Consider the following 17,219-nt stretch of genomic DNA (forward strand, 5'->3'; position numbering starts at 1 on the left):
AGTGCCAGAGACGGAAGCCAAGGCAGCAAATGCCAAGACAAGCACTTTACTGCTGGACTTTCTCCAGCCCAAAGTTACCTTCTATTTTCCTTTCTTTCTTATGGCCCACACCTGGCCATTCTCAGGGGACCACATGGGAGGCTTTATCCCAAAGCCAGGTTGGCTATGAGCAAGGCAAGCACCTTATTCGCTGTACTAGCACCCTGGTCCCACAGGTGCCTTGGGCCAACAGAGCACCCCCAGAAGGGATCAGGCCGTGTACTGTCACACCCTCCCCTCTGCAGGCTTCCGGGCCTGAGCAGTGCTGATCTTTCAGACCAGTTGTCCTCAGTTGTCAGGGGGTGCGGATGAGACGGAGGGACCTTAGGCAGAACTCCTGGCCTTTGACCACTCACTGAGAACTCAAAGTACCCCACGTGTCCCCTCAGCAACGAGGGTCAGTTGGTGCCCTGCAACTTTACAATGAACGAGATGCCTCATTTAAACAATCACAGTTGCATTAGAAATCTGGCAGCAGGGCGTAAAGATGGTACAGGGACTGAGGTGCAAACTTGGCAGGGAGCTGCCCAGGCTCAATCCCCAGCACATCCCCTGATGGCCGAGATGAAAACTGCTGGCAGCGGGCTGGGCTTGAGCCCCCACGGAAGCCCTCACCCTGCTATCACCCTCCCAGAAACAGAGTAACAAGGACTGATTTCATACTACATAGAACTCGTCTAACTCTAGTAGTTCTCATTTATTAACCCGAAAATACGTAGAGTACAGGCTGGAGAGATAGTATAGCAGCCAGGGCTGCAGAGATAGTATAGCAGCACTGCCAGGAGTGATCACGGAGTGCAGAGCCAGGAGTAAATCCTGAGCATTGCCAGGTAGGGCCCCAAATCAGAACCAAACAAAAAAGAGCCATGAGAATCCTGCATGAGAGCGCAACCACTCAGTAAATGCTCATCTTTGCAAGCACAGTGAAGATGTGACCGAGGTCCTCAGGTGCAGCTCCACTCAGCCACGCATCTAAATCCCCATCTTACCCATGGACAGATTAGTGGACATCAGAGCGTCCCTAACGCACAGACCTGAACGATCGCCTGCCTCTGTATCCTCCGCTGTTCTATTAAGGCCTCTTCATCTTCTTCCTCTACATCAAAGTCTTCAAGGCTTAAAAAACATTACACATATGCACAGAATTAATTTCAAACACGTTCAGATTTCGAAAGGTAATTTCCCATGCATTGTAAAGCTGAGTAAGGAGCTGAGATTCTCCCGAATAAAATGCCTTTCACCGAGGCCTCTTGACCTCGCACCCCAGAAGGGATCAGGCCGCACACTGTCAAACCCCTACCCCCTTGCCCCCGGCTTCTGGGCGTGAGCGCTGCTGATCTTTCAGACCAGTCACCCTCGGGGAGGGACTGAAGGACCTCAGACAGTACTCCTGGCCTTTGTCCACTCAATGACAACTCAAAGGGCCTCAGACAATCACAAAATGATCTCAAAGATGCAAATCGCCCCCAAATGAGAATTACTGCTCTAAAAAAAATGCTGCTTACTTCTGAGATTTCCTATTTAAACAATTAAATCTGCATTGAGAAAATCTCATTTTATTAGGGATTGACGCGTTGCAAGTTGCCTCGCTGGCACTGACACAGCCGCCACCAGGTGGCCCCAGTGGCAGAGCCTGGATCAGTTTCCAGCCTTGGTGGAAAACTTCCCCTCCACAGGCATGACTAGCAGACCCGCTGTGTAGACGGGAAGGCAGACTGCTGGGAAGGTGATGAACCAGCCCAAAAAGAAACTCCTATTTCTGTTATGTAATTATGGAAAACCTTTAATCCAGGAACAAACGAATAGGGCCCCGAGCTCAACACTGTTGTCTGTCTGCCCCGGAGAAGGCCCGTCTTACTTGTCATCTGATGAGGACTCCTGCTCCACTTTCATGCCCTCCGACAGGCTCCCTTTGAATTTGTCTTCCTTGACTTTGCTTCTGCTCCTGCGTCTGCGACCACCCCGTGACCGGGAGCGCCTTCGGAGACGGGATCGGCTTCTGCGGCCTCTGTCTCTAATTGAGGAGAGAAAGACATTGAGAGAAATGTCTTGCAGGGGGCGGTGGGTACAAGGCAGCTGTAGGGGGGGTAACCCAGGGATTCTTTCAAAAGCTCAATTTTGTCATAAACCTTAAATTGCTCTAAAAATAAAGCTGACTTTTCTTTTTAAAAATGGTTAATGAAATCTACAAGTATTAGAGTGGGCCGGTCTGCTCTGCCAAGAGCATCAGTAAGTAGCAGCAGCTCCTGTGCTTGTTGGCAGAAAGGGACACCAGAACACTGGGGGGCAAACAAAGGTTGGTTCCCTTTGATCTCTGTGGTGCTGACAGAGAGCTTGGCAAACTCCTGACTCTAGAGAAGGGCGGATTTACCGCATAAACATTCCCACAAGCTCCCAGCAGGTGATGACTCTCAGGAGGGCCTGAGCCCACCACCAGGGACAGCAACACGGCTGCAGACCTGTGCTTGTGCTGGCCCAGACCTGCTGGTGCCCAGGGGACCAAGCAGCACTTGAGCTCAAAAGAAGGCATCCAGAAGGTAGCCCAGCACAGACACCATCAAATGAAGGGAAAGGATGAATCAGTTTGTTCTGAGGCCCTATGTCCTTTCCAAAGGAAACCCATGAAGAAGGGAAACTGAGGGGAGCAAGACAGGAAAGGGCACTGGACACAGGAAATGCCAAAAGAGAAAATTATGGTTAAGTCTTACAGGCTGGCCTGGCCCTTCATGTGGAGTCAGAGGCCAGGGGTGAGAGAAGGCAGGTTCCCCCCCCCTCCCGCCCATGCAACTGCAAGCATAATCTTATGCCTGGAACCACAGAGGCCTGTGAGAAGCACCCGAAGAAGGGTGCTATTCAACATGGAGTGTGGAAGCTTACATAAGCACGAACACCTTAGACAAAATCTAATCCCAGCAACCTAGCACAAAAAGACCACTCTCCACACGTTCGGACGAGCCTCACACATGAAGGAACCGTCAGAGGAACCCAGGTGTGCGGGACCCGGGGCATAGATCTCCAAGCCTGTTCGGACTGGGACTGGGCCTCCTCCACCCAGGTTTAGGTATTTAGGTGTTACACGGCGCCGTGTAATCCCATCAAAGGCCAAGACCCAGAGACTATAAAACCCAACTCCTGGAAGCGCACGGCCACATTTGTGACCGCAGAACATCTTACTATCTAGTTCTTACTCTGGAGAACCTGGCAGGCTACCAAAAGTATCCTGCCCACACGGCAGAGTCTGGCAAACTCCCCGTGGCATACTCAATACGCCAAAAACCAGTAACAACGATGGGTCTCATTCTCCTGACCCTGACAGAGCCTCGAATGTGGCACTTTCTAAAATCTCAGGGCTACGATGAAGGGAGACATTACTGGTGCCTGTTCCAGGAAAGGAAAAGGAAATAGATGAACAACAGGATGACAGTGATACAGTGATACAGCACAAAAACATACCCAGAAGTATCTAAAGAATAGCCACTGGCTACATCCTAAGCTTTTTGTTACTGTATTTTTACAGTGCTACACCTCCTCAGGGGCAGAGTAACAGTATGAAGCATGGCACTTGCCCTTTGAGCACTCAGCCTGGGTCTGATCCCCAGCATCTCCAGGAGTGATTCTTGAGTGCAGAGGCCTGAGCACCACCAGCCATGGCCCCCAAACAAAAAGCTACCCCTCCTTTAAAAATATAAATAAAGAGGTTGGAGTGATAGTACAGAGGGTAGGGTGCTTGCCTTGCATGCGGCAGACCCAAATTCCATCTTTGGCACCCCAGATGGGCCCCCGAGACACCACCAGGAGTGATTCCTGAACACAAAGCATGGAGTAACCCCTAAGCACTGCCAGATATGGCCCCAAAACTAAAAAATACACATACAGCTTGATTACAAACTTTACGAGACTGACAAGAGAATGTCTACTTAGGTTTTAGATGTAAACTTCTGACAGCTGTGCCTTTAATTCTGGGTCAGTGCACAGGGACCGAATGGTGCAGGGCCTGAACCTGGGCCTCCAACCATCTTTCTGAAACATGACTTCCTGCTCTGGGTTGGAGATGAGTCTAGCGGCTGAGCACACTTTTCAGGTGGCCTGTCCAGGTTTGAGCCCTGGCACTTTGCCCGACTAGTGCCTGGAACAAAGCCCCAGCAGAACCAGGAGCAGCCCGTGAGAACCCTGGGGATTGGTTCAAAAGCCAGAACCAAATGTCCTGCTTGGAAAACTGATCTTTTGGCTCATCAAGTTAACTGTGCACATCTTCTCCTGCAGGTCAAACGGCAACAGAGTACAAGTCCCGCCCCGACTCCTCCTTACCGTCTCCGGGGAGAGCGGCTTCTTCTCCGGGGGGAGCGAGACCGCCTGCGCATGGGCGAGCGACTCAGGCGTCTTCGGGCTGGAGACCACCTGCTCAGAGGGCTGACATCTTTGGATCTTTCCCGTCTGCTCAGGAGATCATCTCGAGTTCGCGTTCTTAGGGGAATCAGATACAAGTTCATGAAAAACAAACCAAAATAAACGAGTCTCTGTTATGCACCCAAGACACCTCAGAACACAGCAGCCTAGAGGCACGTGCACATGAACACGTCTGGCGCAAGTGTAGACTCAGACAACCAAAATGCCATTTCAGCGCTAGGCCAATTTTCTCTAGCCCCACACCTGAAATTATTATTATGGGACAGTTATATCGTTAAACTATTTCAGGATGAAGTCTCAGAGAGATGGTTCAGAGGGCTCAGGGCTTGGAATGTCCTAAAAAATCGGAACAAGCAAACAAACATATACCAACAGCTTAAACCAGCGATTCAGTCCCTCAGTTTGAAAGCCATTTTATACCTGATGGTGTTTCGTGGAAATCGCATGCAGCTGTGCCCAGGAGTTGCTCCTGGTGGTACTATGCAGTTTTAGTGAAGGAACCCCAGTTCTCCTGCACACAGAGCATGTGCCCCACCGAGAGCTGTCCCTCGAGCCTCTTGCTGAATGTTGACATTTTTTGCAAACAAGTCTTAATTTTTACAAAGTCGATTACATACAACAGTACTTACAACGAACACAGAGGAAATATTAGTATGGAAGAGAACACTGTATGTAGGAATGGAAGTAACCCTGGTCTAAGTTTCCTGTAAGGAAATCTGTAAGACTCTGCAATTCTATTTCTACAGATCTAATGCACAAAGAAACCTTCACACGCAATAGTGGAACCCTGGAAGCAACCGAAATCACCACTACAGGTGACGATAGAGCACAGCAGTACTCTCTGAAGTATCACACTCGTGATGGAAAATAACAAAGCCACCACCTGAACTTAACGTTGCAGAAGTGCTTCCTACAGAAAGCCAATCATGGTCAACGATGATTCTGGGTCCGAGTGATAGAACAACGGGCAGGAACATACATGCTTCCCTTGGGTCTGACCCCTGGAGCCCCCTGAACCTCTATGGATCCCTGAGTACAGTACACAGCCAGGAGTAAACCATGAGCACTGCTAGGTGTAGCCCCCAAACTGCAACAGTATGATTCCGCTTTTATACGGTAAAAAACTTGAATCGATGGCCAGACTTTTTAGGAGTGGTACTGGGGGGGAAATATAATTTACTGACTTCTGCATTTTGTGATTTCCTTCGTACATGCCTTTTTTGTAGTTAAAATTGTTGCAAACACAACTCTCCAATTGAGAGGTTCCCAGACTTCCTTGGCTACCACTCCCTTTTCAGGGGGAACAAGCCATTCAATGGCCCTCTCTAGAAATATTCCTGAAAGGAACAAACAAAAATCAGCCTCCAACTGTGTCTCAGAGCACCACTGACCTGGACCCTCGGTGGGGACTGCTGACCCCGAAGGAGTGAAGTCCCTTCTCAGATGGAAAGCAGCTATGAACACACGGCATGAAGAGACTTGGGCTTGTTACACAGTCACTGATTCAGGGGCTTTTAAACCAGAGCTCTGGGTTCTGCCAGGCCCATGACAAGAGAGCCGAACTCCCGAGTCCTGAAGCAGGGGCAGGAGCTCTCATTCCCTGCACTATCCCTCTGGGTCAGAGTAAAGCACCCAGAGAACACTTTTGGAATTCTCTGAAAATAATCAAACTTCAAGGTCAACTTAAGAGCTGTAACTCAAAGGCAGTATTCAAATGAAACAGTGCATGGGCAAGAACTCTTAATTCTCTTTACCGACCATAAAAGCAGCATCCTGAGGCCAGAGGTAGTAAGCAAGTGGGGAGGGCGCTTCCTTTGCACTTGGCCACCCGGGTTCGATCCCCAGCACTCCAGAAGGTTCCCTGAGCCTACCAGAAGACCTGTCAGCGCAGAGTCAGGAGGAATCCCAGAGCATTGCCGGGTGTGGTCCAAAACAGAACAAAAAGCAGCATCCTCCAAAGGGGTTCCTCTCTAGTGGGGACCAGGCGGCCTGGGTCCCTCGGGAAGCTCTCAGCTAACTAGGCTGGCAGTCCAAAGCAGGTCCATGGGGGGAGGGGGCGAGAAGGAGGATCGACCAGGTCAGTCTGGCAACTCTTAAGGAACCACCAGGGCCGGTGCTAGCAAAGGTAGGATGACCACCCTGTATAATTTCTCAGGCCCAAAGCAACATCCGTTTAAGGGACCCTGGCTGATAATTCACACACCTAACTATAAAGATCTTTTTTAAAAAAGTGATTTAGACTGCAACCTCCCCCACTTCTTCCCTCTATGCTTTCTAGTCCACAGCTAGAACTCATTAGTCCATTTCCTAACACATTATAAGTAATCATGAGAATATATAAAAACAAAGAGTCCAGATGCATTCAACTATGCTATTCCCGCACTCAGTGGTGCTGGGAGTCATGCAGGAATTGAACCAGGATTGTCTGCATGCAGGACAAAAATCTTACCCCTGCTCTGGTTCCAAAAGAAAAGAGTTTTTTTTCTTTTTTCTTGCTTTGGGACCACAGCTGGAGATGCTTGGGGGACCACTTGGGATGCCAGGAATCAAACCCAGGTTGGCCAAAGACAAGGCAAGCACCCTACCTGCTGTAGTATTGCTCCAGCCGGAAAATATTTATTTATTACTTTTGGGGTCACACCTGGCAACACACAGGGGTTGTTACTCCTGACTCATGCACTCAGGAATTAGTCCTGGAGGTGCTCAGGGGACCATATGGGATGCTGTAATCAAACCCAAGTTGGCTGTATGCAAGGCAAACGCGCTACCTGCTGTGCCACTGCTCCTGCCCTGAAAATAATTTCTTATGCCATTTTCTCATTGTTTTCAACAATGAGATTAGGTATATTAAAAAGCAGTTAACAGAAAAAAAACCCCTCAAAACCCAACACTTTCAAGTTCCAATTTATACCGCTGGTATGCTAATTCAAAAGAATGAAGAGATTACAACTTGTAGTTTTCTCTTTCCAGTCTATACTACTCAACAAATAATTCAAGCTCTACAACCGCCCCTCCCCCCAAATAAAAATCCCTAAGCATACATGTTTATTGCCTCATTACTTGGACTTGAAGAGTCTGCAAATCATATTTATGAATCTGAAGGGGGAGAAAGGCTGATGCTGATCATGTCAAGTTTTTAAGTTTTAAAATTCAACCATTATAAATCACCAACTCGAGACTAAGATTCTCTGACCATGGTCCAAATATACAGTCAGCAGAGAGAAATGGCCATCACACTGTCCTCACTTGGGCCGAGACAGCAGTGGGCTCTGTGCACAGGCTCTGTACACACATAGGAGGCCACAGATCCAATCCCAGGAAGCAGATGGTCCCCAGCACTGCAGGGCACAAGGCATAAGCAACAAGCTGGGAGTGACGAACAAACTCAAAAAGATTCAGGGTCAAAATATATTAAAGGTGAGGACGCTTGCCTGGCCCACGGTTGACTCAGGTCCTGTCCTTGGCCAGTTGGTCCCTGAGCACTGCCAGGTGTGGCACCAGAACAACTGTACAGCTCGAGCTAGGCCCACTCCATACCTCCGAGCTGGAGTTTCTGCTCTAGGATGGGTTGCATGGCCGGACAACACCAGCACAGGAGGGGGGTGGGGGGGCGCGCAGTGGGGAGTTGGTTACCTTGGAGAAGACAGCCGCCTCCTCTCTACTTCTCTCCGTTTCCTCTCCAAGGACCGGCTCCTGGCTCTTCTCCCAGGAGACAGAGTTCGGGAAGGTGATTTGCTCTGCTTAGACCGTCTGTCGTTTAGAAGAGGGGAACGACTTCTTCTTGATTTGTCTCGTCTCGGAGTCAAACTTCTTCTCTTCGGGCTACGACCAGGTCGTCTGCTGGGCGACCGATTTTCCTTCCCAGAAGAAGCATCCTTAGAGGGAGACTTAATCGGCTTCTTTTCCTTGTCTAAGTCAGACCGTTTTGATTTTCTCTCTTTGGACCGTGACCTCCTATCTTTGGATTTATCTCTTAAGTCTATTGGGGACCTAGATTTCTTGCCCCGATCCCGACTTCTACTTTCATTTATGATGGGGGACTTTCTTCTATCTTTTGACTTACTTTTATCCTCCGCCTTCACTTTGTCGTCCGCGGGAGATCTGGTCTTCCCCACTTTCTCTTGAGATCGCCTTCTCAGGGCGGGAGACTTGGACTTTCTGGCCTGGTCCTGAGACTTACTTCTTTTGGACGGACTTTTGGACTTTTTCCTCTCCTTTGACTTGCTCCTGGTGGTCTTCTCTTTCGCTATTTCCACGCTTCCTTTACTTTTCTTTTTATCAGACCTATGTCTAGTCCGTTCTTTGGATCTGCTTTTACTTCGTTTTTTCGTACTGTTTTTATTGTCCATGAGTTCAAGCTTCCCCTTCGTACTTGAGGACCGAGCACTAGATCGATTCCCGTTTCTCGCCTTCTCGTGGATCTCCCCCTCCTCCTCAGAGCCAGACTCGTAGCCCTGGAGTATGAGCCCCATCCCAGACTGGACCTTTCCTTCCATCAACTCATTATCCAGTTCCGCTTTGATCAAGGCTCTCTGTTTCTCCAAGTCTTCCAGCAAAGCTAAATCATCAAGTTTAGTTCTTTTGGCTGGAGACATGCCTTCTTTGTCAGAAGCATCAAGGATCTCTTTTCTTTTGTGTTTCTTATGTTTATGCTTATGTTTATGCTTTTTATCCTTGTCGTCTTCTGAGGAATGTTTATGTTTCTTGTGTTTACTCCTGTGTTTATGCTTCTTCTTTTTGTGGCGACTGTGCTTATTCTGAGACTGGTCTTCTGAGACCTCTCCATTTTCTTCATTCATGCTCTTCTCAGAATCATCAGCATCATCCAGCCTATAAAAGGATCACACACTGATTAAAAGTGTTTCATTTACCCAGCATTCAGTTAGAACAAAGTAACAACAATGAGGGTTGAGGATGTGGCTTTGTGGTCAAGAGTGCAACCTCATCTCTCAGTGCCCTATTTCCACTGCCAACACCGCCGCCACCCCTCCCCCCCAGCAAATACATGAAGATCATCAGTCACTGAATTATTTTCATACCAGCTTCGAACATCTCATTTCAAAGATACATGATGACAAGCCCATCAAAGATATATGATGGGCTGAACAGTGAGTGAACTTTATTTCTAGTGGTCGAACTCAAATACCGCAAGTATTATTAAAGGAATCACATAACAGGGAGGTTAAAATAATTATTCTTTGCAGAAATTCAGAAGCACACCTTAAAATTTTTGTGACCAATACTGCTCTATACCCAGACTAAAGTCAGCTGTGTAAATACATCGTAAGTGCCCAGGGAGTCGAAGTCAAAGTGAGCACTCAGCGTGGAGCACCCCCTGAGCAACCAGGTAGATCAAATCACATCAAAGGACCTCCTGCAAGTCAAGAACAGTCCAGTACCAGCAACTTATGATCTACCCCAGGCCTTTGTTCAGCAGATATTTAACCTGAATTTCAACTGCGGCCCAAATGTTCATAGCAACAGATGCTAAGCAAAAACATTTTAACTCAATTAAGGGAGGAGAGTGGGTGGCTTCTACATTTAAATGTTTGGGCTATGTGGAGTCTTATATTCTATTTTGCCAAGTCCATGCTGCTCAGAAAGCTGCCGGTAACACAAGGTGCATTATTCAATGGGATGCCGAAACATCAAATGCCGAATGAGATCAAACTATTTAAATTCTTTGGATTCGGGCAATCAATCACGTGACTTTTAAAGACATAGACTTGTCCTTCAATTATAAATTCCTTCACTTTTCCTGTTTGTACTCTACACTACAAATAGATCCTTACAATTTAAGCATTATTGATTCTTAATCTTTTGATGTTAAAAAAATAAATAAACCACCTCCTGCATCTATGCACCAGGCCAGATACAATGCCACACATGACAAATATGTGCTCTCTGGTGCAGTGGGAACCTGGGAAAAGTTGATCAAAGACTGGAATCAGGGCATTATGGGAACACAGAGGGATCACGCAGTGTCAGGAGTGATCCCTGCGCACCGCCAAGTGTGCTCCCTCCCCCCAAATCTAAAGATGAAGGAAATATCTTCTAGGAGATGACAGAAAAACCCACGCTATCTGCCAAACAAGGACTCTGGTGGGAGATAAGGGGCAAGGGCCACAGCTTAAACTAAAGGAAATACAGATTGAAGCAGGGTTGTAGAGAGGTCAAAGGGCTAAGCAAGTACTCTGCATGAAGAGGCTGGGATGGATCCCCAGGATCATATAGTCACACAGAACAGTCAGGGAATGACCCCAAACAAATAGCAAGCAAAAAGGTCCACTAAAGTCCTAGATGATAAGGAAGGGATAGCCTGGAAGAGGAAAGGGGTACTTTTTCTTTTTAAATTGAATCACCTTGAGATACACAGTTACAAAGTTGTCATGACTGGTTTCAGTCATACAATGTTCCAACACTGGTCCTTTCACCAGCGTACATTTCCCCATCACCACCATCCCCAGTTGTGCCCCCCCCCCCCCCCCGGGAGTACTCTTGATAGCAGGTGGAGAAGGCGTCCAAAAGCAGTTATACCCAAGAGCAGTTACGTGCAACTATAAGTAAACTAGCGTTGCCAAGGACTCACCAGGCCAGGTCAGACAGAGCAGGTGATTCTGGGAGCGAACAAGTGACCCAGAGCCAGAGAGGCCCACCAGGCACTGCCCGAATATTACTGGTTGGACCACCACAATGCAACCTCCCAGGCAGAGGAATTCATGAGCCTTCTGGCCAGCCCTGTCTTCAGAGCATGGAAGGGGTGGGGGTGGTGACAAGGGGTCTCTGAAAAGTTACCTGCGGCCAGCAGTGGGGACAGGCGGTCCATGGTCCTGCCCTGATTTGGGGACATCAGACCACCTGTCTATTTCTGGCACTGGGCCCCGGGAACTGCAGAGGAAGCCTTTTCTCCTGTACTCTGGCTTTGGTCGGGGATTTCTCTCTAGTAGATTAACGGTGCTCACTGGGTAAGACTTTTCTCAGACTTGGAAAAAGGACGCAGAGGACCTTTGTATTAAAAAGGGCAACAGCCTGCTAACATGGAGGGGTAATCAGCTGAGGAACCAGACAGAATCTTGTTCCTGGTCCAGGAAGCCCTCCTCTCCACCCCTTATCTCCCACCCCACAATGGGGATGTGTTATCTATTTTCCTGAATTTAGAGAAGGAAGTTCAAGAAACAGTTGAATTTAGACTGAAACCAAAACAGAGTCAGCTACACACAAGCAAGAGTCCTACCACTGCACTCTCTCCAACCCCCAGAGAGCCTTTTTAAAAGTCGAGAAGGATTTTCCGGTATACAAAACAGAAGCATTTTGAAACCAAGATGTGGCTTGGTGGTGGGTCGAGGCCCCAGGCTGTTCCTGGCAACTTAAACAGGAAGAAAATGTTTGATCCTTTAACTCAGGAGTTCCCAAACCTGTCGACTCACCTCTGAAACCTACTTTTACCAACAAACATAAAGTGTCCCAGGATCTTTGCACACCCGCCCTTGTGGCAAGTATGCTAGCACTGTCCCCAAGCAGCTCAGACTCAGACTCCAAGGGCCCAGCTCTAGCCACACAACCGTGGCCTCAGGCAAGATAAACCTGCTAGCTGCAGTCACCAGTCCTTACTGAATTAAGAGAAGCAAAGCACCGGCCTCGAAGCTCACAGTAAGGACTGCACACAGTTAAAATAGAAGTCCTGGAAGAGCGCCGAGAAAGCAGCAGGCTATTATTACTGCCGAGACACTGGATACGTTACTCACGACTCTACCGGGAGGATGGCAGGGCTGAGACCCAGAGTGTTATTTAAAGGAATGCTCACTGTCAAGGGGCCCGGATTCAAGAAGCAACTACAACGCAAAACGCTACCTCCCGGGCTGGGGCCCTGGTTCCAAGGGCCGGCCCACGCACGGCCAGGTTCAACCCACAGCACTGCAGAATCCCGTAGCTCCGAGCAGCATGTGGTGGCCAACGAGCCGCTCCTGCGTGGCCATGGTGTCCGCCCGCCGGGCAGGATCGAGGAGGCAAGCGCACAGCTGAGGCACTAAGGCAGGAGGCTGGCACCACGTTCCACCAGTCAGGAGCGCTTCCACTTGACTGAAGATGCTTTTAAAATGTCACTGCCGAGCAGTGCTCCAGAAAAAGCCCGAGTGCTCCCTACTGCAGAGGGTGACTTACAGGCCTTCCAAGGTCCAAACTGCCAGTGCATGTGAAGCCTACTCCCTGCTCCCATTCAGGGAAGGCACTGCTGCCCACGGCCCTGGACACAGACACCCGGACACACACACACACACGCACACACTCTCATACTCAGTTCACAGACCACCAGGGTGTCTATGCTCAGAAGACTCCAGAGTTCCTTCCTGACCAGTTCAGCTTCACCACCACCCCCTCCCACCACACACATATTCCTACAACTGTTTCCCTTCTCTCCAAGGAAACGGCCGCGACCATGCACCAGTCTGCCTGCCTCTCCAATGAGCTTTGATCTTCTTTTCACTGCTCTAACCCTAAGGCCTAGACCATCTTACCTCACCTCTAGCAGGTACCTACCTACGCGCTGCCGATGCCTAGCTGGGTTCGGTCTCTCAAAAGCAAACACGCTGGTTTTGAAGGGTTTAACCACTGCCTCACACAGTGCACATGCCAGGCAAGATCCTGTTTCTTGAAACCAACACCCCAAGTCACTCACATAATCATGCCCATAAAAAATCTGGGCATCTAAGCTCCCTGTATGTTGGGGCTGGGGTGAGGGAGCGGGCCAGCAGGTGATGGACACTAGCCACCGGGCTCCTGCATGAAAGCACATACTTGATTTTCTCAGCCATCTCCCCGCCAGGTTTGAGAGAACTTCCGAGTCTTCCAAAGAGTCAGGAACCTAGAATTTTTAAGTGTTTACCCATCCAAGAGACATTTTCTTTGCAAAGAAACTCTAGCTCCTGAGAAGATAGAGCACAAAGCCCCTGCATGATTGAGCTGTGCCCGAGGGAACGCAAAAAAAGCGCTGTTTCCTGCGTGATTTAACATTTTCTCTTCTCGAGTAATGGCAGGTCGGTGGCTGTTAACAAAGCGACAACACCTGCAGCCCAGCCAAGTTAACTTTAATCCTGGAGTCCAACAATGGGCCTGGGCCTAGCCAGCCAGTCACCCCGCTGCAAATCTAAGAACCACAGAAAGTTTAAGAACTGAAATCTGATCAGGCCGAAGAGGGAGAGATGGACTCAAGGACACAATATGCTACACATAGGACCCTTTGCTCTGGTGGCTAACCTAGGCAAATCATCGCCTTTGGGCCACCCAACAGTCTACCTGGCCAGTTCCTAGCGGTGACCAAAGGCATTAACATTTCAGACAAGAACTTGGATTCTATAGGATCAGGGCCGGCACAGGGGTAAGGTGCCTGCCTTGCACTTTCACTTGCCTGAGCCCCCAACCTCAGAGAGTCCCCAAGCCCCCCCCCAACAATAAAAACCTCGTCTATAGCAGCTTGTCACTAAAACAAAACAAAAACTCGACTGAAAAACGGAATGGCCTCTCTCAAGCCACAGCAGAGGAGACCAAAGCTGAATTCGAAGTAAGCAGCTACACGTGGGAGTGTTTATCGGCATGTCTTCCCGTTTTCTTAAGTGCAGCATGTAACGCCAGGCGGGTGGGCATAACAGAAAAAATGGAACTCGAAAAGTGGAGCCCAGTCCCCACCAACCACTCGTGCTACTTGACTTCCTCTTGCACGTTTCTGTCACGGAATACTCTCAGCGATTCGCACTTGCGAGCCCTTCCACCGACACAGGCAAATGGCGGGCAAAGGGATCGATCACCCGGGCTTCCCAGGAGAAAAGTCACCAAGCCAAAGTGCCTCGACGCGCGGCAACAAGGTAGATGTGCAAATAGGAGAGTCGAGACCAGAAGACCCGCTCCCGGTCTCAGGCTCCCACCTCTACCGTGTTTGAATCAGGGGCGGGAGACCAAAGCTCGAAGAAAAAGACGGAACTGGCCGGGCGCTGGCCGGTGAGGCGCTTGCCCCGCACGCGCCCGGCAGCCCACATGGTCCCGGAGCCCCGCCGGGAGTGGCCGAGCCCCCGGGACGCCTCCGAGACCCCAACTGCTGTGCAACCAGCCAAGAGTTCTGGAGGGGGGTCGCTCGGGGCGGGACGGCGGAGACGCTCGAGGGGCCGGCGGGGACCCTGCTGGGAGGCCCCGACGCGGCCGCGCCCGACCCGCGCGCGAGGCGAAGCCAGGGCGGCCGAGCCACGGGGCCGCCTGTCGGGCCGCCCCGAACTTTCTTTCCCCTTCGCGGCCCCCGCGGCTCCCGGGCCGCCTCTTTGTTTGCCGCCCCGCGCTGCGGGCTGGGCCGGGGCTGGCTGCGGGGCCCGCGCCCCGGCCGGACGCCTCGAGGGCCCGACCCCCCGCAGGGCGCGAGTCGCCTCAGGGCAGATCCCCCTCAGGCCCGGGCGCTCCTCAGGGTCCGACCCCCTCAGGCCCGGGGACCCCCTCAAGGCCCGACCCCCTCGGAGCCAGGCGCCCTCAGGCCCGACTCCCCTCAGGGCCGGCGCTCCTCAGGGTCCGACCCCCTCAGGCCCGGGGACCCCCTCAAGGCCCGACCCCCTCACGCGCGACTCCCCTCAGGCCCGGCGCCCCTCAGGCCCGACCCCCCTCAGGCCCGGCGTCCCTCAGAGCCAGGCGCCCCTCAGGCCCGACCCCTCACGCGCGACTCCCCTCAGACCCCCGGCGCCCCTCAGGCCCGGCGTCCCTCAGGCCCGACCCCTCACGCGCGACTCCCCTCAGACCCCCGGCGCCCCTCAGGCCCGACCCCCCTCAGGCCCGACCCCTCACGCGCGACTCCCCTCAGACCCCCGGCGCCCCTCAGGCCCGGCGTCCCTCAGGCCCGACCCCTCGCGCGCGACTCCCCTCAGACCCCCGGCGCCCCTCAGGCCCGACCCCTCGCGCGCGACTCCCCTCAGACCCCCGGCGCCCCTCAGGCCCGACCCCCCTCAGGCCCGGCGCGCGGCGCCGCCGTCCGCGCAGTGCGGGCGCCGCCTCGGAGGCGGCCGGCGGGGACCGCGGCGGCTCGCCCGGGGGCCGCGGCCGGGCGCGTCTGCTCCGCGGGCCCCGGGCCGGGCAGACAAAGGCTCCCGCCGGGCGTTCGCTTACTCGGGCGCGTCCCGCGGCGTCTGCGCCTCCGCCTGGGCCGCCGCCGCCTGGGCCGCCGCCGCCATCTTGCGCCTGCCGCCGCCGCCTGGGCCGCGCCGCCGCCGCCGCCGCCGGGACGCCGCGCGCTGGGGCCGCCGAGAGGCGCGCGCGGGCCCGTCGCGCATGTGCGAGCGCCCAGCAGGCCGCCGCCGCCGCCGCCGTCGCCGCCGCCGCCGCCGCCGCGGAATCCGGATGTGGCCGAGCATCCGGGGCCGGCGCGCGCGCGCGGCCTGACGCACTTCCGGCCCGGGCGGGGCGGCTTCCGGGCGGGGTCCGGGCGCGGGACCCCCGTTTGCTCGCGCGTGTGCGCTGCGGGGGGACACTCGGGCGGGGCCGGCTCGGACCGGGGGCCGCCCCCGGGGGTCTCGGGGACCCTCTGCGGCCGAGGGGGGAGCCAGGCACGGGCCCGCCCCCTTTTAGAACTAAGTTCTAAATCTGTCCGGAGGCAGTTTTAACTTTTCTAGAACTTTTTTGGTCGAGGGGCTGGGACGCAGCGAGGAGGGCGTTTGCCTGGCACGCGGCCGACCCGGGTTCGAGTCCCAGCATCCCATGTGGTCCTCCGAGCACCGCCAGGAGTCATTCCTGAGCGCAGAGCCGGGAGGAACCCCTGTGCATCGCCGGGTGTGACCCCCAAAAAAGCAAAAAAAAAAAAACCTTTTTATTGAATCACGTGTGAGAGACCCTTCCAAAGCTGCTCCTGGCTGGGTTTCAGTCATATGACACCCGTCCCGCCCCCCCCCCCCCAGGGTGCATTTCCCAGCACCAGGTCCCCGGGCTCCCTCCCATCGCCCCCCACCCCAGCCGGCCTCTGAGGCTCTTCTTCCAGAGACATCTCTGGCCAGTCTTCTGCCATTTGGTACTTGGAGCTTTTCCCGGGTCTTGTCCGGTGCCCGTAGTAGACTGAGGTGGGCGCCGGGAATGTGCTTGAGGGGACTAACGAGGTTTGAGAAGAGATTCCTGGGAGGAGAGGGCGTTGGCATCCCACATGGTCCCTCCGAGTCCACCCGCCGGGCCGGGTGGGAGTCCTGAGCTCGGAGCCAGGAGCAGATGAGAAGCAAAGAAGTTTCCACAAAACCTTAAGTTGCTTCACGATTTTGCCCCCTCCTGAAGTTATGTTCCGCTGGGAAGGCTGCGAATCTGAAGCGTTGCGCCCGCTGGACCAGCTTTTACCCAAGCCAGGCAGTTCTCCCCGCGCAGGTAGCTGAGATGGTTGAGCCAAGAAGTGGAAGCACTTTTTCAAGTCCACCTTTCTTGCACCCCTCTTTAATACTGTTGAAAATGAATGTCAGCACAGACCTGCACGTATCTTTATAGATCAGTGTTGTTGTCTGGGGTCACACGCAGCAGTGCACAGTAGGCCTTGGGGTCACTCTTAAAGGTGCAAACCTCGAAGTTTCAGTGTTCCCACCCTCCCATTCTTGCAGCTCTTGGGCCCAGCAGCTTTGTGGGGGAGGGGTGGGGATCCAACTCAGGATCACACTCCCACCCCTGGTATTTCTCATGTACTCCTGCTCTAGGGCCCTGGGGATTGGCACTGCCAGCTCACAGGGCAGATCTACTTTTAATTTTGGGAGGGCTTCCCATGCCGTTTTCCACAGGGC

At 52.7% G+C, this 17,219-nt stretch overlaps 1 protein-coding gene across 1 annotated transcript in view; it reads right to left on the reverse strand.

Annotated features, from left to right (window-relative positions):
- PRPF4B (pre-mRNA processing factor 4B) overlaps positions 1–15,610 on the reverse strand; it is a 29,425-nt gene extending 13,815 nt beyond the window's left edge. Inside the window, exons 1-5 of the mRNA XM_056108476.1 lie at positions 15,580–15,610; positions 8,080–9,276; positions 4,348–4,503; positions 1,898–2,053; positions 1,074–1,155 (exon numbers count right to left, since the gene is read on the reverse strand). Coding sequence (XP_055964451.1) covers positions 1,074–1,155; positions 1,898–2,053; positions 4,348–4,503; positions 8,080–9,245 — 1,560 coding nt within the window. The 5' untranslated portion in view covers positions 9,246–9,276; positions 15,580–15,610. The remainder of the gene's footprint in view (positions 1–1,073; positions 1,156–1,897; positions 2,054–4,347; positions 4,504–8,079; positions 9,277–15,579) is intronic.
- Positions 15,611–17,219: the final 1,609 nt, after the last annotated feature.

Source organism: Sorex fumeus, unplaced genomic scaffold (assembly GCF_029834395.1).
Source record: "Sorex fumeus unplaced genomic scaffold, SorFum_2.1 ptg000218l, whole genome shotgun sequence".
Lineage (NCBI taxonomy): Eukaryota > Metazoa > Chordata > Mammalia > Eulipotyphla > Soricidae > Sorex > Sorex fumeus.